The sequence below is a fragment of the Kogia breviceps genome, chromosome 4 (assembly GCF_026419965.1).
Source record: "Kogia breviceps isolate mKogBre1 chromosome 4, mKogBre1 haplotype 1, whole genome shotgun sequence".
NCBI lineage: Eukaryota > Metazoa > Chordata > Mammalia > Artiodactyla > Physeteridae > Kogia > Kogia breviceps.
The window spans coordinates 78,219,809-78,242,901 of NC_081313.1; the positions used below are offsets into that span (position 1 = coordinate 78,219,809).

The 23,093-nt window shown below is 37.1% G+C and overlaps 1 protein-coding gene across 1 annotated transcript in view; it reads left to right on the forward strand.

Moving 5' to 3' along the window:
• The window catches only part of LNPEP (leucyl and cystinyl aminopeptidase), a 110,180-nt gene extending 90,629 nt beyond the window's left edge, over positions 1 to 19,551 (forward strand). Inside the window, exons 12-18 of the mRNA XM_059062893.2 lie at positions 5,478 to 5,661; positions 6,799 to 6,952; positions 12,027 to 12,211; positions 13,700 to 13,861; positions 15,637 to 15,777; positions 16,445 to 16,526; positions 17,173 to 19,551. Of these exons, the coding sequence (XP_058918876.1) occupies positions 5,478 to 5,661; positions 6,799 to 6,952; positions 12,027 to 12,211; positions 13,700 to 13,861; positions 15,637 to 15,777; positions 16,445 to 16,526; positions 17,173 to 17,304 (1,040 nt within the window). The 3' untranslated portion in view covers positions 17,305 to 19,551. The remainder of the gene's footprint in view (positions 1 to 5,477; positions 5,662 to 6,798; positions 6,953 to 12,026; positions 12,212 to 13,699; positions 13,862 to 15,636; positions 15,778 to 16,444; positions 16,527 to 17,172) is intronic.
• Positions 19,552 to 23,093: the final 3,542 nt, after the last annotated feature.

The following is a 23,093-nucleotide window of genomic DNA, read 5'->3' on the forward strand; positions in this document are numbered from 1 at the left end:
CAGTGTGAGGTGATACCTCACTGTACTTTTGATTTGCATTTCTCTAATAATTAGTGATGTTGAGCAGCTTTTCATGTGCTTCTTGCCCATCTGTCTGTCTTCTTTGGAGAAATGTCTATTTAGATCTTCTGCCCAATTTTTGATTGGGTTGTTTGTTTTTTTAATATTGAGCTGCATGAGCTGTTTATATATTTTGGAGATTAATCCTTTGTCTATTGATTCGTTTGCAAGTATTTTCTCCTGCTTGTCTTTTCACCTTATTTATATTTTCCTTTGCTTTGCAAAACTTTTTAAGTTTCCTTAGGTCCCATTTGTTTATTTTTGTTTTTATTTCCATTACTCTAAGAGGTGGGTCAAAAAAATCTTGCTGTGATTTATGTCAAAGAGTGTTCTTTCTATGTTTTCCTCTAAGAATTTTATAGTGTCCGGTCTTACACTTAGGTCTTTAATCCATTTTCAGTTTATTTTTGTGTACAGTGTTAGGGAGTGTTCTAATTTCATTTTTTTACATGTAGCGGTCCAGTTTTCCCAGCACCACTTATTGAAGAGACTGTCTTTTCTCCATTGTATATCTTTGCCTCCTTTGCATAGATTAGTTGACCGTAGGTGCGTGGGTTTATCTCTGAGCTTTCTATCCTGTTCCATTGATCTATATTTCTGTTTTTATGCCAGTATCATATTGTCTTGATTACTGTAGCTTTGTAGTATAGTCTGAAGTCAGGGAGTCTGATTCCTCCAGCTCCTTTTTTTTCCCTCAAGGTTGCTTTGGCTATTCAGGGTGTTTTGTGTCTCCATGCAAATTTTAAGATTTTTTTGTTCTAGTTCTGTAAAGAATGTTGTTGGTAATTTGATAGGGATTGCATTCTATCTGTAGATTGCTTTACCCATCTCCCTATTTTTAAAAGGGACCAATAAGGAAATTTTGCAAACCTCCCAATAGTATATAAGTTTTTGGTGGTATTAAGATTTTTTTGTTCTAGTTCTGTAAAGAATGTTGTTGGTAATTTGATAGGGATTGCATTCTATCTGTAGATTGCTTTACCCATCTCCCTATTTTTAAAAGGGACCAATAAGGAAATTTTGCAAACCTCCCAATAGTATATAAGTTTTTGGTGGTATTAGAAATAATTGGACAATAAGAAATCTGCTTTTATTAGCCCTCTACTTTTTAGCTCAGTTCGTATGCCAGTTTCTTAAACTCTTTCTGAGATTCACACCCCAAAGTCTTGCTCATATTTTCTTGCTATTGCTGTTTCCTTCTACGTCCTTACCTGGCACTCTCTGCTTCCACTGCACAAAAACTGTTTCAGCAATTCAAACATGCCGCACTGCCTCTTGTCTCTGGGCCTTTATGTATGCTGTTTTCTCTTCTGGAAGAACACTCCTGCCTCCTGATTCCCTGGTTTTACTCCTATGCACTCTTCAGATCTCAACTCATCCATTGCTTGCTCTAAGGAGCCCTCTCTCACCCCAAGACAGGTTAGATGCCCTACTTATGTGTTTTAATGATATTCTCTACTTTTTATATACTATAAGTACTGTTTTGTTTATATTTGTCCCACATTAGATGTATCCTCCTTTGAGGGTGGAGATCTTGGTTACACAAATCACTTTTGCAACCTGAGCACCCACCCTATAGGCACACAAAAATTTATTGAATAAATAAATTTAGTCTATAACAACATGACTCAATTTCAAATCTCACTGTAAAAAGTTCTAGGAAAAGAGCATTCCAACCTTGATGAAATGATACCTTCTGTTTCTCTTCATTTGAAAATATTCTTAGTAAAGGGGAATATATGGAATGCACTATAATATGATTGGTTTAATCTAGAGGTGGAACTGAGCCAGTATGTGCTGAAAGTGTCTGCTAATTCCTCTTCTCAACTGTGTTATTTACCTTGCTGCTGCAGTTTTAATTCCTGGCAGTTCAGGTTTTGAAAGTCCACACTGAAAATACCTGTCCTCATAAAAAGTGTTTGAGGACAGTTGGGTCTTCTTGGTTCCTGATGCTCCTGTGAGAACTAATTTTGGTTTAATTGAATTTTAATTTTTTCTTTTCTCAAAAGAAATATAGCACAGACAGTGACTACAGAGGCTTATTTTATGCCATATGACTTTAGTACAATGTGTTATCTTGGTGGTTTGTTAAATCTGTAGTATATTTTCGTGCATTCTAATGTCAGGGTTGCTGGGTTAGTCCATTAGTTCAATCAAATATAGAAGTTATATGTGGTCAATACTTTTGTCACTTTTCCCCATGTACATGGATTTTGAATGGTTAATAGTTTTTTTGCATAAGAAGGGCTGAATGGGACCATTTTTCTAAACTACCTATTGAGGAAATTACACTAAAATATCTCCCTCTCCCTTCTCTTCCTTCCTTTCCCCCCTCCTCTTTCCTCTCTCTCTCTTCCACATTTTATTCAAACCTAATCTCTTTCACTATAGGAAATTTTTATATTAACTCTAACTTGGAACATTCATGTTTCTAAAAGGATATCGCTGTGCCAGAAATATTTCCCTGAAACTAAAGGACATGGCATTGAAATGAAAGGCAGTTGAAAAAAAGAGGAAGGAGGAAGGGCATGTAGTTAGGATTGGGTATTTATCATGTGCCATTCTCTGCTCTGGCCTTTTCCCCCTAACAAAATAAAGGGGAAGAAAGGAGTATTGGAGAAAGGAATGCTTTTGAACAGAAGGGGATGCATGCAGTTCAACTGCACGTATCATGCTAGCCCTCTGGAGCAAGCTACATAGGAAATTTTGCAGCTTTATAGTGAAAACATATTTTTTGTTTCTGTGCTTTAATGTTTCTTTATAAAACAGTAGTTGATTTTCATAACTCATTGACAAATGTTTTTTTAAAATCACTATTAGATTACTTAATCCGGGCTTCTGCCGTTTAACATTGGAGTTGCTCACTCTTGTTTTACTACTCAGTGGACTGTGAAAATTGAACTGTTAATCTGTTAATGATTATAATAAATTAAAAACATATGAGGATAGCCTCATCCACATTTGAGCTGCAGGATGTAGTTACCTCCCTTGTGTGCAAAGCTATTATTTTTTTGATACCTGTGGTTTTAAGGTCCTCCATTCTGGATCACTCAGAAGACCTGAAAGAGACTAATATGTTGATTCTTTAAATGATAAATTTCCTCTCTATGCTGTCGCTGCACTGCTTTATATTCTGTCATCAAAATGACAGTAATAATTTCAAGCACACTCCCAGCTGTGTTCCACCTCTCTACCATCTGGACTTGGCTAGGTTTACAACATGGCAAGTTGCTTATCAGCGAAGATACTCTGTATTTCAATATTTTCCTGTATCTATCCAATGGGAAAATTGCCATACTTATCATTCCTTGTCTCCTTTGTTGGGAAAGGGAGATTTGAAGCTCTTTAGTTCTTCTTCCCAAGGTCCTTTCTTCATAAAAGCTTTGTAGGAAATTGTGTTTGGTGACCCGGAGAGTGTTGATATTTTTGCGTTAGCTAATGATAAAGTTAATTTCATTAGTCATAGGTTTGTTAAAAATATCTCCAACTTGTAGCAGCTACTGTTGCCATCACAAATAATCCTTAGAACTGCATTCTGCTCTAGAAAAGGAATAAACCCTATTAATGTAATTAATCTTTCCCATCTGTTGCTATAGCAGTAATAAAACAAATTAGTATGGAGTTCTTTTTAATGAAAAAGACTGATTATCTGATATGTCATGTTAAGACATGATCAGAATGTAAGTCTTTCCATCTTAAAAATCTTTTACAGTTTCAGTAGAATTAGAGTAACTAAGGCATTAAGAAAATCGGATAAATTTAAATAATTCATACTTTTGAAGTTGATCAACCCTAAGACTTCAGGTACTAAAGGGTTTAAATGTGTTTCCAAAGCATTTTATGTGCAAAAACCTTTATATATAATTATTATGATAGTGAATATTTTAAAACAGCCTAAATATTTCCAAATAGGAGATTGGTTAAGCTATGGTAGGTCTCGAAATAAAATATTATGAAGATACTTGAATACTGCATATGAAGACAGTGGGAAAATGGCAGGAACTGAAATCTGATAGGTGAAAAGGCAGTATAAAATAAATGTATATAGATCCAGTGTATTAAATATTAATTCAGTTAAAATGTTTATAGGAAAAATCTTGGCAGGAAATAAGCCTTGTAATGCTTTTATCCTCTGAGTTAAGATTATTTTTCTTATCTCTACTCTTTCTCTTATAACTTAAAAAATTGTATTCTCTACTTTAAAATGGGGAAGAAAACTTACATCATGAACATCTACAAACTTTATTTAGATTTGTTTGAAACAACTTACCATGACATAATCGTTTTGTTCATTCGTTAATTCACTGAGTATTTTTTGAGTACTTGCTAGGAATGTTGTTCTAGTGCTGAGGGATTAGCAGTGCACAAACTAAAGCTCATGGGGTTTATAGTCTAATAAATATTAAACCTTAAGATGCTTAGAAGCATACCCTTAACTATTGTTTTAAATTCATGGCCTCACTGCCAACTTTGAAGGACATTTATGGATTGGTAATTTTAAAGGTTTTTAAAATTCCTGTATATATTTTGTAGTCCAGCTTTTGTAGTAATATTTTTATAGTCACATATTTGTAGCTTCTTGTTAATTGTACATTAATTGAAATCATTCCATATAAGTTTCTAACAATTCTCTCAGCATTTATATTTAATGGTAGGGGCCAAAAAATGCATTATCGATTTTCTATTATTTTAACTCAGTAATTTCTTATTTGTGCTTAATGAGACCTTAGTCCTTCCCTAATGTTTATTTTGCTGTCTTTGAATTATGTGACTTTTTAAATGGCTTTGTTTGTCCTTCCTTTGCTATCATAAACAAAGACAAATGCTGAGATGGAACACATTTTCTATAGTTCTCGCAGTGTCTTCCCCTGTGCCTGCACACACTGCCCCTCTCCCTGCCTCTCTCCTCTAGCCAGAGTGAACTTGGGAGCCGGTTCAGTGCATGGGCTCCGTGTATACTTTCTCTCTGGGCCTTGAACACTCAGAGTCCCTCTTACTTGGCTAACAACACCTATATATCCTGAAGTCTCAACTTTGATGTCATTTCTTCCAGGAAATTTCTCCTAACCTTCCCTAGGGGGTGAAGCATTTCTACTCTGTGCTTCTACAGAATGCCATGTTTTCTTTTTCCATAGACAACATTTATATGATATTCTATTCACCTGGTTACATTAGATGGTAAGATCTGTGAGAGAAGGCACATGTCTACCTTGTTTACCATTGAATAAACAATTGTTAAGTGAATGAGTGGTGATCTTTGTTAACATGAAAATAACTGCCCTGGGAGGCAGACATTTAGTTTCTTAGTGGAATATTACATAATAATCCCATATTAACTTTGAAACAAACAAAGTATCTGTTTAACATTTTTCTTTCCCTATTACCTTCTCTCTCTCTCATTTTTTGGTCTGTATTAGTTGTCATCAATCTCACAGAAGAAGTGAAGTGGATCAAGGTCAATACAGACATGACTGGCTATTATATTGTACATTATGCAGACAACAACTGGGAAGCACTGATCAAACAGTTGAAAATAAATCCTTATGTCCTGAGTGACAGAGATCGAGCCAACCTCATCAACAACATCTTTGAACTTGCAGGGTAGAGTATGCTTGTCTTGGGTCTTATTTTGTTTTGTTTTTAAATAAGTATTCTCGAGGAAAAGGACATTATAGAAAAGCAATTCAAAAGAACTAGCGTGTATTGCCTGTTAGGTATAATTCATTTTGGAGGACTGGGAAGATATAAGACATATTTCTTGCTTTCAGGGGCTTTATAGTCTATCTAGAAACATCAGCTACAAACATATTGAACAGTTGTATAATAAGATTTAAATAATTTCAAGACTGTAGATACCAACAAGCAGGACACATATTTGCTGAATAAATTGATGTAGAAGTTCCACGTTTGCTTTATTTCATGAGAGAATTCTTGTCAAGCAGCAGGTGGTTTCAGCATAAAGATTGCTGCTCCCTCACCAGTTTGAGGGACATCTCTGAGAGCTGGAGCACCACTTACCTCCCCAGCCATCCCGCAAGTCACTGCAATGACTTACCTCCCCAGCCAGTCACTGCAATGGCAGTGACCCCGTGTATGAATATCCTCTGAATAGCAACATTACTGGTTTAGGTTGTTAATGTGTCAGACACACAAGGAATATTCAAATGTGTTCCTTCTGACTGCTCTTGACTGTCCTATTTTGGTTCATATTTTATGAAGTGACCTTACGTCATCTCAGCCATCATTGTTGTGATTTCTATAAAGTGTTAATTTTTTAAATGTGCTCACCATAAATTCACAGCAGACCTTGACTTAACAAGTTTGACAAATTCCCATACAAATAACAAAGTTCTTTCTGATTCAAATCCTCTTTCTGCCACCTGCTCTCACCTGATAAATAAAAGTAATTCATATATAAATAAAACTAGCACTCTTCATCTTTTCTCACCTAAAATATTATAATACTTTTCCTGAATCAGTAGCAATTTACAGGTGACTTATATAACAAAAACTGAGCTATTGTTTATTTCTCCTGAGATATGTCTTTAACCTTGAGTCACACACACGAACTAATCAAAGATAATAATATTTAGTCTAACTTTACAGAACACCACCCAAAGCTTAAAATTTACGTCTTCAGGATCCCCCCACCCCCCATCTAGCCCCTTGTCTCTCAGCATACACACAGTTCATCTGCCTGTCTTGGCATATTTACTTTTTTGTTCTTTTACCCTTTAGTCTAGGCAAGGTGCCTCTTCAGAGAGCTTTTGATTTGATTGATTATCTTAGAAATGAGACCTATACTGCACCCATCACTGAAGCCCTGTTCCAGACGGAACTCATCTATAACCTTGAAGAACTGGGGCACATGGATCTGGCCTCAAGACTGGTGGTAAATCTGCCTTTTTGCCAAGTTCTCTTTGTTGCTTGCCTTTCCTGGTGTTATGCATGTTCCATTCAGCACTAATACACTGAAAAAGCAGCCAGTTGAATTCCATTTTCTTCACTTAGTTGTGAAATCTTTATTTTGAATCAAAATGTTATTTCTTACCTTGAGGAGTTGATAAAGGGTTAGCGTGACATGATCTTGTCTGAATATCGAAGTATAGACTTCTGACAAAATGGGGCCACATGAAAAGAAAACGTCTCTATTGAAATCTTGGTTTATTTTTATATAATAAATGCTTGAAATAGGCCCTTTTGCAAAGTAGTGATCCCGATTAATTTCCTAGTGGTCCTTATAAAATGACAGTTATGTTCGTACTGAGAATATTCTGTTTTAGGAGTCCTCACTGATAACTGTCTTATGGATGGTGATGCTGGTGAACATAAGTTTCTCTGCAAAGCACTAAAGGAGCCTTGGTATTGGAGACTGTTTTACCTTTTTAAAAACCAATTGCCTGATCTTAACAGTTGTTATTTTAGACACTTTCAGTATTAAATTGTTGACAGTGTCTTTAAAAGTTTGGGAAGGAGTGATGAATTCTTTGTCTTATCTAATTCTCTGAATCACATTCTGACAACAAGGTTTGCTTTAAAACTAGTCAGGTTTTCCAAGGACCAGGCAAAAGGCAGCTTTCAAGAAAAAGAAGAAGGTGAGGGGCCAGGAATTAGATTAAGTCTTTTAGGATTTTGGTGTCCTCACTGTTAAAAAGAAGGTGTTGGATTGCTTTTTTTTTAATCCTCTTTTCTGCTGCTCTTTCTGTTACGCTGGACAACCCCTCTGATGACTTCTCTCATCACATGCGAGATTCTCAGTGCGGGGAGGGAGTGCAGGACAGGGGGCCATATGGAGTTTGAAAAGCACCTTTCCTACAAGTTTCTGATCTGACCCCAAAGGAGCCACCCCCATCCCTACCCATAAGTGAGATGCTTCAGTTAGGTGATTTCTGAGGCATCTTCTAATTACTAAGATTTTTATCATTCTTCTATTTCATAAGGCTTTCAACTACCAGCCTTAATAAAAACCAGCACCTGCAATGTGACCTGGACCATAGTGACACTCAATAAATGTTGAATGAATAAGTGAGTGAAACATACCAGAAACAAGTACATTTCAGTGCTTATTATATTCTGCACACCCTGCTTAGTGCTTAATGCAGATTACCTCATTTAATCCTCAGACAATGCCAAATAGATATTTCTACCCCCATTACATAGATGAGAAACTAAATAACTTCCCCAGAGTCACTTACCTAGTAAATGATAAAGCTGAGATTCAAACCCAGATTACTTTCACTCCAGACCCTGCTCTTTGTGTTATATGGCTGTATTTTGTGTTTTAGCAATGTCATCTTTCAGAGGATACCCTTTTATTGGAAAAATCAAAGCTGTTTCTTGCTATCTTTTTTTCCCCTTTTTTAAACTGATATTTTAAATCAAAATAGTTTGAAGGCTTGTTAAAGTTCATGATGGCAGAAGCCACTCTTCTTCCTGCCTCTCTCCATTAACTCTGTTGAGGGCCTGGTGTCAGGAAGCACTTGATACTCAGGCTGTCCCTGTGCTGAGAACGCAGATGCTGAACTCAGTTCAAGGAGTTAGATCTTTTGAATATTTCCCTACTGTGACACTCAACTAACTCTGCATCTTCATCCCAAATGATGATTTCCAGTTTACTGGGCAGGTATGTGTTTTATTCAGAACATAGCAGAATATACATAACCCCAGTCCATGGGATTAGTGGTTAGAGAGCAAGGGCAGGAGGCTTAGTATGTGTTTGTAAGACCCTTACTGCTGGAGGTCTTCATGTGCTTGATTGTTAGTTAAAAGTCATGTTAGCTTTAGTTCAAGAGGGAGAAACTGTCTCTTTAAAATTCTTATTCTAATCTTAGGGCATTCTAGTAGCATTACAACTCTTAAAATATGAAATCTGACACACCATAGATGAGAGTAGAATGGCAGACCTTTCTGAGACCTTAGATCCAATCTTCACATAGTATTTGTAATTAAGACTGATGTCTAATTAATTTTTTAAGTCAGTGTCACCAGAGCATTGTGTACATTTATTGGTCACTGTGTTATTTAGGCTGCACAGACCCACATAACATATATTACCCATATATCACATTTTGTGATGTCTGCTGTGGTGTGTGGTGGGTAGAGTCTGGAAGCACATTTGAGTTGTGTGCAATTGTTCACATCTGATGCTAAAATCTGATCTCAGTCATATTCCCGTTTCATCACTTATAACTCTGTCATTCTTTTACATATGAGGGCTTGGTGGGATAAACCTTTTGCAATAAAAGCTGACACTCCACTTTTAAGAAGCTCAGTTGACCCAAGAAAGAACTCCCTGGGAACATCAGTGTAAAATTAAAGCAGTAAATCAAAATGTAATATATAACATAAGTGCCAGCATCTTGCCCTGTGTTTTATTTTTAAAACCATTTTGTGTTATTGTTGCGTATTATTGAATGTACATAGCTTGTAGAACTCATCAATTTATTCTCTCTCCCTACCGTGTTCACTTTATGAAATCAGAGGATTGAATCCTATTGTTTAATGAGGTTAAATTTCAAAAAATTAATGCAGAACCATGGAAAAACAGGTTTAATTTTATTTCTAAAAAGGAAAGATAAATTGAAGCACTTGCTGTGATTTATTAATATTAAAAATATAACCTGAATTACTTACAAAAAGATTTTATAATCCAAATTTTCTAAAAACAGAGTTATTCTTTTTTTAAATAAAATCTTTTACTCTTTTATGTTATCATTTGAAATATTTTTTTCAAATGATAAAAATGATCCAGCTTGCAGGACATTAGTTCCCCGACCAGGAATTGAACCAGGGCGTGGCAATGAAAGCGCTGAGTCGGAACCACTGGACCACCAGGGAAGTCCCCTGAAATATATTTAAAATCAACTGTTTGGGGACTTACTCTTGACTCTTTGGTACAGGGTATAAGTAGTAAAGTTATACCCCGTAATTCCAATGGAGTAACTGCTCAGGAATTAGCTTTAGCATCTTCAAGTGTCAGGTTTCCCATACTTCCAGTACTTTAAAGTTCTATTTTTCCCCACTGGCTTCTTTGTTTTAGTAAACTCTTAAGGGTCATTGCCATTTTTCTCCACTGAATTTTTTTTAATGGTATTGTAAGTATGGAACTTTTTTCTCTCTCTCTCTCATTCTTACTTTGTTTCTTTTTGACAGTTATGAGTAGCTTTTAAATTTCTTTTCTGCATCATAATGCTATCATGAAGCCATTGAGAAAGTCAGGACAGTGGAAGACAACATGTGCCAGTGCAGTCATGTGTATCCAGCAGGATCTCCTGCATTGCTTTTATGTTCCTTGCACTATCAGTCAGCATGGCAAGTATTTTTCCACTTCACATCTTCCCAATGACTGGCAAGCTTTGTTACTCACACGTTCCACAAGGTGTCTGTTCTCTATTTCATTGCTTTTGAAGCAAACAAACAAAAGGGAGTTGACATGTTATCACAAACTTTGAGTCCATCTTCTTGTACAGATTCTTTTTTCCATTCTCATAGTCAGATCCACAAGAGACTTATTCAGAGAAGGTCTGGTGAGAAAATGGCCTCAGCAGTTTAAAAATCTCCAACTAGGATTCATTTTAACTATTGACAGAGGCACTCTAGAAGAATACTATGCTCTGTGAGGAGCCTGAACTAATTTGGGGGGGTTAAGAGGTGTTGTATGTGGTCATCTGTGGCACTTGACTACTTGAGATTAGACGTGGCAGTGACGGTGTTAGAGTACCAGTGGGGGGAGACCCTCCTGTGCCGAGAACCTTGTGGGCTGGGACGCCTCTAAATTGTTTTCGCTTTGAGTCTCTTTATTTGTAGCCATGAAGGTTTTCTAAAAAAAATACCTATCAGCATTTTTATATTAGAAATTTTGTTCCTTTTAGTGACATTCACAAATGCATATTTTATATGGTGATTTTTTTAAACCTCTGTGTCCTCACCCCTCCCCCCTTGCACCACAGCTTGGAATATGGAAATAGTTCCATATACTATGAACAGCTTCCACACTTTTGTGCTAAGAAGAGATGAAGAAGAAATAAGATATCTGTTGGTTTCTTAATACCATAAGTATAGATTTCAGAATGACATCTCATTCAGAAGTAATTACAACAATGGACTTAATAGTAGATGATTCTGTTGAATAACTGTTAACTTTCTTAAGTGTGATAAGGTATTATGGTTACATAGGGGAATTGCATGCTGAAGTATTTATGAAATATGATATCTATAACTTACTTTCATATAGTTGAGCTAAAACCAGAAAAATATGTGTGTATGTGTTGCTATACACAAATGTTAAGAGTGTTAAAAAATAAACAGTGAATCTAACATATGGGTATTAATTTTACTATTCTTGCGGCTTTCCTGTAGGTTTGAAAAATTTTTAAATAAAAAGTTGGGGAAGGAGAAAAATAATATAAACAACTCTTCTTCCCTGCAGGCCTCATTTTCTTGCAAATTTGATTAGATTAATTTGTTATAGCATCAGACTAGATGATATTTTAAATATTCCTTTAACACTGGATTCAGAAACATTTAAGCGTCTACCCATCAGTAAAGAAGTACATTTTTCTCTCACTGCTGAATGGATTTATGGATTCTAAAGTCATGAGGTCAGGAAGTTCCAGCTTCCTTCCAGCAGTGGTGATAGGTGAGACTTTTTGGCAGGAAAATAACTTCTAGCTGAGTATACACAGAAGAAAGGTTCCCTACTGCACAGAAGTCATTAATTCTCCCTGTCTTATGTCATTAAGTCCACCTTGGCTATAGCAACCTTATTTATGGCCTTAGTTATTGAAGGGTTCTATCCCAGCTGTATGTGAACTTCATATGTCAGTTGATATTTAGTGAGTAATGCCTGTTTCCCCCTTTTTTTTTTCTCTTTGGGTGAGTGCTGGGAAAAAAGAGACCTAGTTGTCCTGATTTTTCTGGTTGTCCTAATTAGGACCACTCTGTTACAATCCATTCTGTCTCTCTAGACTAAGGTATTTAAGTTGCTTCAAAGCCAGATCCAACAGCAGACGTGGACTGATGAGGGCAGCCCATCTGTTCGGGAACTGCGATCAGCCTTGCTAGACTTTGCTTGCACCCACAGCCTGGAGAACTGCAGCACTGCCGCCATGAAGCTGTTTAACGACTGGGTGGCATCCAATGGAACTCAGAGGTGATGTGCGCGTCCACTCAAATGACCTCGCTTTCTCTTCTGTGCCCTACATCATATACTGAAACCAGGACCTCTACGTCCTGGGTCATAAATGTTCTACAACAGTGTTGATGTAGGTGAACTCTATGTACCTGATTCTCAAGCACAACTGGTTTTTTGTGTGTGTATGGTCAAGTACATATAACATAAAGTTTAGTATCTTAACAATTTTTAAGTGTACGGTTCAGTAGTGTAAGTATATTCACACCGTTGTGCAGCAGATCTCCAGAATTCTTTCATCTTGCAAAACTGAAACTCTTGACCCAAACAGCAGTTCCCCATTTCCCCCGCTCTGGCCCTTGACAGCCACCATTCTACCTTCTGTTTTAGGAGTTTTACTGCTCTAAATACCTCATATAAGTGAAATCATACAGTATGTGTCTTTTTGTGACTGGTTTATTTCACTTAACATAATGTCCTTAAGATTCATCCATGTTATAGCATATGTCAGAATTTCCTTTCTTTTTAAGGCTGAATAATCCATTGTATGTATGTACCACATTTTGTTCATCCATTGATAGACATTTGGGTTGCTTCCACCTCCTGGCTCTTGTGAATAATGCTGCTATGAACATAGGTGTACAAATATCTCTTTAAGACCCTGCTTCAGTTCTTTCATATATTATATATACCTAGAAGTGGTGTTGCTGGATCATATGGTAGTTTCATTTTAAGTTTTATAAGAACCCCCATAATGTGTTGCATAGGGGCTTCACTATTTTACATTCCTACCAACAGCGCATAAGGGTTCCAGTTTCTCCACATCCTCACCGACACTTATTCTCTGAGTTTTTGGTAGCAGCTCTCCTAATGGGTGTGAGGTGTCAAGTCTCTTTTTATTTAGGAATAAAACACAGCAGGTGGAGTTAGCAGTTAGTAGAAATGTTTTTGATGATGATTGGTTCTCTCCAGGTTCCTTACTGGGCATTATGGGAAAAGATTCAAGCATCGGGTGGGGTATTTGGGTAACCCGTTGAAGCCCTCTTCAGCTCTGAGATCTCAATACGGCAGCAAACTGTGCTTCTGCCCCTCTTCTCACCCCTCCTGCTATATTTGCAGCTGTATTTTGACCGTGGGACTTAGCACACTGTATTATGATGGATATATTTACTGTTCTGTACTTGGTGACAGCCTGTGAGTTCCTGAGCGCAGAGACTGTGTCTCATTCTTCTTCCCCTCTACAGTGTCCAGCCAGTTGCTTGCCTGGTTCTTTGTGGTTACACAGTGAATAATTATTGTATTAAATTGAATTGATATTCTTTTAGTCACACCACTAGGAAAGTAGCAGCCACTGAATTAATCATTTTCTTGACAATTAATTGTACAGTAAAGACTCTTATTATTACCTGCTCTGTACCCCAGAACACTACCACTAGTCAATTCCTTGCCTTTGCATTCACGGGTTTTTTTTTTAGTTGTTCTTCTCATATTTGACCACCTCTCTTACAGCCTACCCACTGATGTCATGACGACTGTGTTCAAGGTTGGAGCGAAAACTGAGAGAGGCTGGTCGTTCCTCTTAAGCAAATATGTCTCTATAGGCTCTGAAGCAGAGAAGAATAAAATACTTGAAGCTCTTGCCAGCTCAGAGGATGTACGGAAACTTTACTGGTATGAAACCACCAAAGGAATATGATCTATAGAAACCAAAAGCATAAAAGCGCCATGCTTCTCAGGTGGGGGCCCCCCTTTTCCTCCCTTTGCTCACAGGCCGGACCTGACTTGGACAGTATGCTGAGGAGCCTGCATGTGCAGGGCTTCGTCTCAGGGATCGGACCTGTACCCATAGGAGGCAGTGCTTTGCCCAGAAGAGGCTGGAGATGCCAGGAGTCACAGCCCTGCTTTCTCCTTAAAAACGTCTTCATCCCCTTGGCATGTTGTCTTTAATTCCACAGTTAGTGCTTCCTTCTTTTTGGTCAAGGCATTGTTCTGTCGCAGCTGTCATTTTGAAAATGCAGACACTTCAGAAAAAGGTACCATGTAAAAGCTTATAGGTTACACCTTCATGCGAGTTTGTCAGGCTTTTCCTTTTTAATTACTCGGCTGATGAAGACCTGAAAATGGAAGCTTCACATGGGGAATTGAAGAGCAGTGAGTAGGGCCTCCTGACAGGAAGAACAGTCAGTGGCAGGGGAGAGGAGTTCTGAGTAGCCTAGAGAAATAGGAAGTATCTCGAAAGAAAGTCAGTGCCAGGAAGGGGTGGAGGGAGGCACTTGGGTCTCGTTGCTTCTCTTGTATAATTTTGCTCATATAAATCATAATAGTGTCCCAGAGATGTCTTCAGCACCTGCCCAGATCCACTTTCCAAAGGATACACTGTAAATGGTCATTTTCTTTAAAGTAGTAGCCAGCCTCTGACCCAAACAAATAGAGAAAAGGTTTTGTTTTTAAATTAGTAATAATTTTGTTTTAGACTATTAATACACTGATAAATTTCCACGATAAAGTATTTAAACAGTACCTAAGAAAATGGTGTAAAACGTGAAAGTATCTCTTGTTTGATCCTTTACTTCTGTTCTTATCCTCTCCTCTGTTAACAGTGTCAGTCCTGGTCTGAGTATTTATAGGTTTATACTATACCCTGTGTTTTGTGATGTTCTTAGTGAATGATCAGTCTTTGAGATCTACCATAAAGCCTACTTCATTTTTTTATAGCTGTGTATTATTCCATAACATGGCTCTATCATAGTTTATTAATCCATCAAATCTCGATGAGCATTTGGGTTTTTTCCCCTATTAAAAATACTGCTGCATTCTTTTAGGGGTATGTGTTTTCTCACTGTAAGCAGATATTATCACATAGTAAAATGCTTACGTTCAAATGCCCGCTTTAATATTTATTAGCTGTGTACCTGGGGCAGTTACATAACCTCAGCTTCTTAAACTGTAAAATGTGGATAGGTAGTAATGACCTATTTCAAGCATTGTTATTCAATAACTTAGAACATTATCTAGTACACATGAAGTATCAGTAAATTTATTGAGTGTATTCTAAAATGTATCTTAATTTTCATATGACAGCCCAGTTTTTTAAGAGTAATAAGATACCTCCCTATTCAAATCAAATAGTTTTTTAACAGAAAAAAATACTAGTCTTCAGAATTATAATAAATTCTACTAGAATTTATTTCCTAAATGTCCTTATTACATCAAGAACTATTTACTACTATGTGACAGTACATTAAACTGCTTATCTTATTGGTGAGTTTTTCCTTCATTTAAAAAAAAATGACAAGTTTTCACTCTATTAATGAATCTTAGACTAACCCCAATCTTATATCCCTTGAATTGCCACAGAGCTTTAATTAGAAGACCAGTGTTCATTTAAATTCAGTCATCACTTCATCATGAATAATTTTGGAAGCTAAATCTGCTTTGCTCTTCAGGTTAATGAAAAGTAGCCTCAATGGAGATACCATCCGAACACAAAAGCTGTCATTTATCATTAGAACAGTGGGCCGGCATTTTCCTGGACACTTACTGGCGTGGGATTTTGTCAAAGAGAACTGGAGTAAGCTTGTACAGAAGTAAGTTTCTCGAAGAATCCCTAATTTTTAGTGTTCGCAGGCTCTGCATTTGAAAACAGTTCCCAGTGTTGTACTGGTTCACAAGAGTTACGTGTTGCTGTGAGAGGAAGACTGCTACAGTTCTAGTTTTACTAAACACCCAGAAATCTGTAAACATAATTCCGTAATTCCATGGCACGAGCCATGTAACAGTGGTGTTCCATGGAAGTTCCACTGAAGTGCTAATCAAGCCCAACCTTGCTCCACGCCGGCTCACTTAGCTTGGCCTGGCCACGGACTCTTTCAGAATAGCTGTTTAGTTGCATGTGTTGAAAATACCTCCTCACTACCAGGGGATTGGTTAGGAACTCACACCCAGCTCAACAGCACATGTAGCTCATTTTTTCTTTTAAATCAATAGTGACACCTTCTGGGTGTATGATGTGATTTTTGAGGAGAAAATGGGCTAAGAATTTCTCTGGAACTCCTCTGCCCACTCTTTCCTCCCACTGGCAGAGGTTTGTATAGGATGACTCCTGATGTACCGAGCTGCCGCTCCCAGGAGCAGGACTCCTCTGTCTTGGGCATGTATAGCTTACATTAAGCATTTCCTTTGCACTCAGGAACTTTGCTTACCAGCAGCTGACTCATTTTTTTGCTTTTCACCCTTATGTTTGTGTTGCTTCAGGTTCCATCTGGGGTCCTATACCATACAAAGTATTGTTGCTGGATCAACTCACCTGTTTTCAACAAAGGCACATTTATCTGAGGTTGGTTGTATAAAATGCTACTGGGGAGGTTGGGTATCCCTTTGCCCTCAGGCTGCTCAGTTTAAGTCAGATGGTGGCTTCTCGTGCCAAATCCTGTCCCTTCTCTCTGTCTGCCTTCATCAGTGCTAATGATTCTACATCTGGATTATTTCTAAAGGGTAGATATACAGCAATGAGGAAAAATCCTGATTTCTTTCTCATCAATATTCCTTTGTCTCCCTAATACAAATGATCTTTTTGAATTAAAATCAACATATGCCAACTTTCTTTTTAAGTGTTGATTAAATTGTTTTTGAAGAATTCCATTCCAAGGATAAAATTGGGCACCAGGCCTAACTTTAGACTCTACCTTATTTACTGTTACTTGGCCTTTTTTTTTTTTTTTTCCTACTTTAGATTTGAAAAATTCATCCTTGTGGGAGTAAGGGGAATTCTTTTTTTTAATGACTTCAGACTTCACCATACTTGATCAGGAACTCGATGTAAATACCTCAAATATTAAAATATAATATTTCTCATCTCTACTTCTCTTAAGACATCAGCACAGCCATCACTAACTTAAAGCTTATTTGAAAAGGATATTCAGAGTTACCTGAGAAATACCATCCTTTTCTTCTTTTGAAATACTTATGTGTGCAACTTACAGGTCCAGGCATTCTTTGAAAATCAGTCAGAGGCAACCTTTCGACTTCGTTGTGTCCAGGAGGCTTTGGAAGTCATTCAACTGAACATCCAGTGGGTGGAAAAGAACCTTAAAACGCTGACGTTTTGGCTGTAGCATGCATACCTGCACCACATTCGGTCACCCATTCAGACAGCTTGTTAACTTGGGCTGTGCTGCTTTTGCAAAAGCCAAGGTGAAACCAGGATCACCAGGATCGCTGCTGAGTTGTTTGCACTCTTAGGAGTTCTAGTTTGCTCAGGGCCCGTCTGTATTTTTCATCTGTCTTTTCTAAAATGTCTTTGGGCAGTGTGTAGTTATTTATTACCAAATTATATTCACCTACATGCCAACCATCTACAAAAACAATGGGTAATTTTCTACTTTGAAGATATTCAAATGGAGAAAAAATATCTGTTTTGGAATTCTGTTCTATCTCTCAGTATCTGGAAAGTGCTGACACCATGAAATAAGGAAAGAGCTACCATGGGAGCCACCATCTTTGCAGGCTGCTGGTTTATTAGCCACTTGTTGCTTCTTGTTGAGAGATGTTATTTGAATGTGGTTCCAAGTTAGCTTCAAAAAGTATGGTAATGAAGTCGACGAAGGATGCAACTATAGAGAACTGACCTCAAGTGTGCAGATCTACTTTGACTGGCGGTTTTGAATAATCCTTTATTTTCTGGAAGAAGTTTATAACTATTATATTTTTTTTTCTGAAGAATAGCCAGGTGCTACAGAATTTTCAATTTTTTGTTGTACTGTCAAGCTAAATAACAAGGCCAAAAGATTAAATTTTCCAAATATTTAACACTTCCTTTTTCATCTTTCAGGAAAATATTTCAAACCGAGTTAACGTTAATTATAATTATTTTACTTATGAATTCCAGTATTCTCCAAACCTCTGTACACCTTTATCACTCCCTGCCATAGATACACCTTATGTTATAAATAAGTATTTCTACATTTATGGCAAGCATTTTTTTAATACTGGTGTCTCTTATCATGACTTTATTACTAAGAATACAATTTGTTTAAGTTGCTTTTTGGCATAATAGATCATAGACACTTTCTCTGAATCATACCCGTTGGGTGGATTTTCATTTTATATGATAGAGTTGCATATTAGAAGCATATTTTAAAATAGGGCCTTTGAGAAATTGAACATTTTTATTTCAAGTTCACCACAGTACCTTAAAGGAATAAAGAGAATGTGGGTAGGAGTAACTTGATTTAGGTTTAATATGGTGGGCTTTGAATTTTTTCTACTGTCAGAAACAGTACTTTTCTTTTGTTGAATAATCAAAGTTTTCTTTTGTAATGGCCAAGCTAACATTATAAGGAATGGCCTTGGAAAGAAAGAAAGAAGGAAAGAAGAAAGAGAGAGAGGAAAGTATCCAAAACTGTATGGCAATCTTACTCCTTCTAAAGGAGGAATACTGTACTTGAATTTTTTGAGCTATGCAGACTTATACCTAGATTGTTGTGTTTCTTTGATTCTTAAGAGAAAAGCTTTCTTCATAATAATTCTTGTACTTTATATTTTGCTTGAAAACATCTACATATATAAAGAGGATATTTACCCATTTTTCACCTAAGATTTTCCCATGGAATTCCATACTTTTTAATGTTATGCTATCCCATCTATATGGGGCTTCCAAAAACTAACTCTAAGTCAGGAATATAAGGTTAAATAATAGGTAGAACATGTAGTATAATAAGTATTATTGGAGCTTTTGAAGTTTTTTCCCCCCAGAATTTTATTTCACCACTGTATTTCTGAGAACTCAAATAGATTGAAGCACAGCAGAACAGGATTCTATTTTACATGAGCACATAGATCCATGACACAATTAAGTACTGTTTGACAAGTGTTATATTCATTGCAGAGAGACAGTCTACTTGAATTAATAAAATGGCACATCATACTAGATTACTAGTATGATGTGCCTTCTTATTGTAGAAGAAAAAAATGTATGCTTTGGAGATCTGAAAGGCTATGAAAGTAGAAATCTGAGGAGTCCAGTTTGTTTATATCTAATCACTTGTTAATACCAAATGATTAGACATAATTAAACTGAAGTAGTGTCAGCTGCCACCATAAGTTTCTGCCTTCTTCCATCTTGTTTTATATAAATCTCTTTAAGTGAAATTGTGTTGTTTGCCACTGTTTTGGTGTTCATGAACTTCCTTACTATCACTGGTTCTACTTAATGCTAATGTCCTTTGCCTTTCGTGTTTTCATTTTACTGTACTTTAGCCACTGTAGGAACAAAGAGCTGTCAGAAGAGTTCTGGGTATATAGAGGATATTGAGCCGCGTCAGTCTTACTGGGTACAGAACAGAATCCTTTCTGAATATTGGAAAGAAAGAAATGAAAGTTAAGTGATGAGTTTGTTGGATTACAGATAGCCTGTTATTGAGTTGGATTTTAAAAGAGTCTACTCCGTCTAAAGCACCTGGAATGATCATCTGCAGTCAGATTGCTGAACAGTCACATAGTCCCCATGTATTTCATGGGGCTGCAGGGAAGGTGTATGCATCTCAGGAGATGTGTCATCAGCAGGAACAGCAGTTCCTGGGCTGGGTTTGCAAAACAAGACCTGAATTTCGTAGGTATGATGTAGCTCTTCTTCTCCCTTTTGCCTTTGTTATTTTTTTTGAATTGGAATTAACTCTCTTTTTAAAGCGTTTCTTCCTCCTTCTGCCCTCACACCCCCATTTGTACTTTAAAAAGCCTATGTAAATATATATATATATATATTTTTTTTTTTTTTTTTTTTTTTTGCTGGGTTTTACTTTTATTTTATGCTTCATTCTCCACATTGGCAAGTAAGTACCAAATGAAATGTGGAAATCCAAAAGTGTTCCTTTTCTCCCTTTCCCTTATTGCCTGCATGGGCAATAGCTAATAGAATAGTTGGTTGATTTCTTTGAGTGGCTCTTCAGGGGTATATACTTTTTACATATGCTAAACACATACTTTTTATGTATGTGTTTTGAAATGTTTTTATATTCTTTCATTTTAATATAGTTTGTCCTGATGAAAAGTAAAATACTGTCCTGTGAAAATCTCTTCTACCCTTCCTATTTTTCCTGTATGGACAACAGCTACAGAGTAATTATTTGATTTCCCTTTTTGGAAGGAGATGGTAATAGTGGGAGAAGAGCAAAGTATGTTCTTTTTAAAATGTGTGCAAATGTGTTTGCTGCTATTTTGTGGGTGTTGTTTGATTTTGTATTTCCTTCATCCTTCTCATGGATAAGTAGATATCTAATGGACTGTGAAGGTCCAAAACTATGACAAATGTCCCATTTTCCCCTCTTCTTATTGCCTGTGTGGACATACTAACAGAGTAGTTGTAGTTTCTGTTGTTTTGATCTAATCTGTTCTTGAGGGCAGGGAGAGGGGAGGGTTGTATATTCTTCTTTCAAGTGTACATAAATGCTATGCTTTTTATTTTTTTTTAATTTATTTATTTTTGGTTGCGTTGGGTCTTCGTTGCTGCACACGGGCTTTCTCTAGCTGTGGCGAGTGGGGGCTACTCTTTGTTGCAGTGCGCGGGCTTCTCATTGCGGTGGCTTCTCTTGTTGCGGAGCATGGGCTGTAGGCGCATGGCTTCAGTAGTTGCAGCATGCAGGCTCAGCAGTTATGGCACGTGGGCTCAGTAGTTGTGGCTCGCGGGCTCTAGAGCACAGGCTCAGTAGTTGTGGCGCACGGGCTTAGCTGCTCTACGGCATGTGGGATCTTCCTGGACCAGGGCTTGAACCCGTGTCCCTGGCATCAGCAGGCAGATTCTAAACCACTGCGCCACCTGGGAAGCCCTATGCTACTTTTTAATATTTCATTTTTATATGTGTTCCTTTGCATGAATGCATATATACTTAATGAAAACTGAGGTTCAGAGTATGGTAAATCTCTTTTCCCTTTTCCTTATTGCCTCCTTGGGCAATAGCTAGAATAGTAGTTTTTGTTTTGCCGGGTGGGAGAGAGTGGGGTATGTACTTAATGTATATAAATAAATCTACTACTTTGTATTATAACTAATTCATTTCATAATACATCCTTCTCATAGGACATGAAAGTTCCTAATGAGACGTGGAGGTCCATATGTTTGACAGTCTCCTCTTGTCCCCTTCCCTTGTTGCTCATGTGGGCAGTGGCTAGTAGTTGATTAGTTTCAGAGGCTCTTTTGTGGGTATTGGGGTAAATATATATTCATGTTTTTACTTCCTTTTTATAGTATTTCATTGGGTACCCAGTCCTTCACTTGGACCCTTAGGTTGCTAATGAACCACAGAGTTCTGAATGTATAGCAGTTTTCTCCCTTTCCCTTTTTATCTGTGTAGGCAATAATTTTAAAGTAGTTTGGGCTTTTTGAAGTTTGGGGGGCGGGAAGGGACTAAGGGCAAGATATATACTTTTGAAAATTGTATATATACAGTGCTAGTTACTATATTGTGTTATTCCATTTTGTACCTGTCCCTTACTTGGACGTGCAGGTACCTAACGAGATGTGGAGGTCCGGATGTATGAAAATCTCCCCTCTTCCCCTTTCCTTGTTGCCTCTGTGGGCAATAGTTTTAGAGTAGTGTAGATTATTATTTCTACCTCTATCATTCCCTCTCCTGGGAGCGTAGGGATATGTACTTTTAAAAATGTATATAAATGGTTTTTGCTCCTTTTTTCTGTTACTTCATTTTGTACCTAAACCTTTCCATGGATACTTAGGTACATGATGAAAATTAAGGTTCATTCTATGAAAAAAATCTCCTCCCCTTCCCTTGTTGCCTGTCTAGGCAATGACTAGTAGAATAGTTGTTTGGAGTTTTGTTTTTTGTGTTTTTTTTTTGGCAGGGTAGTGGGGGATTTCTGGGTTTGCATTTTTTTTTTTTTTTTTTAGTGTATATAAATGTTTGCTGCATTTTTTTGTTCTTTCACTTCAAACCTAGTGTTTTGTTTGGACTTGTAAATATCAAATGTAATGCAGAGGCCCAGATCCAGAGATGTAATAAATCTTTTCCCCCTTCCCCTATAGCCTGTGTATACCTGCAGTAGTATGAGTACTTGAGGATTTGGTTTTCTGTTCTTTGTTTTGAGGTTTTTAATGGGGAATGAGCTTGTTGGGCAAGATATGCAAATTTTTTAATGTATATAAATGTTTCTGCCTCTTTCGGTGTTTATTTCATTTTGAATTCAGGTTTTTGCATAACTATTTAGGAACATAATGAAAGTTGAGATTGATTCTATGAAAAATCTCCCTGCTCCCCTTCCCTCATTGCCTGGTGGGCAATGGTAGAAGAATAGATGTTTGGCTTCTGTTTTTGGAGAGGCAGGGATGGGAGAGGTGTGTGTGTGTGTGTGTGTGTGTGTGTACACACTTTTTTAATAATATACAAGTGTTTGCTACATTTTGTGTGTTATTTCACTTAGTACCCAGTTCTTTGCTGGGATCTGTAGGTACATAATGAAACATGGAGGTCCAGATGTATGATAAATCTCCTCTACTCCCTTCCCTCACTGCCGACATGGGCAATAGTTTAACAATTTGGGGTTCTTTTTGGTTTTTCTTTTCTTTTTTTAAGAGGGAGGAATTATTGGGTTGAGTAGTAGTTAGTGGGAAAGGACAGGGTATTAAAAAATGTGTATAAATGTTTCCATGTTATTGATTTTATACCTAGTCCTTTGGGTAGATGTCGAGGTACCAGATGCAAATTGAGGAGAAGTGTATGACAGCCTCCCCTTCTCCCCTTCCCCCTTGTTGCCTTTGTGGGTAACAGCAAGTAGAAGAGTTGTGCATTGTTTGCTTACTTGTTTCATAGATTTATATTTTGGGGAGGGGAATGTTCTTAATACATATGAATGTTTTCATTTGTTATTTTATTTTGTATTTAGTCCTTTACAT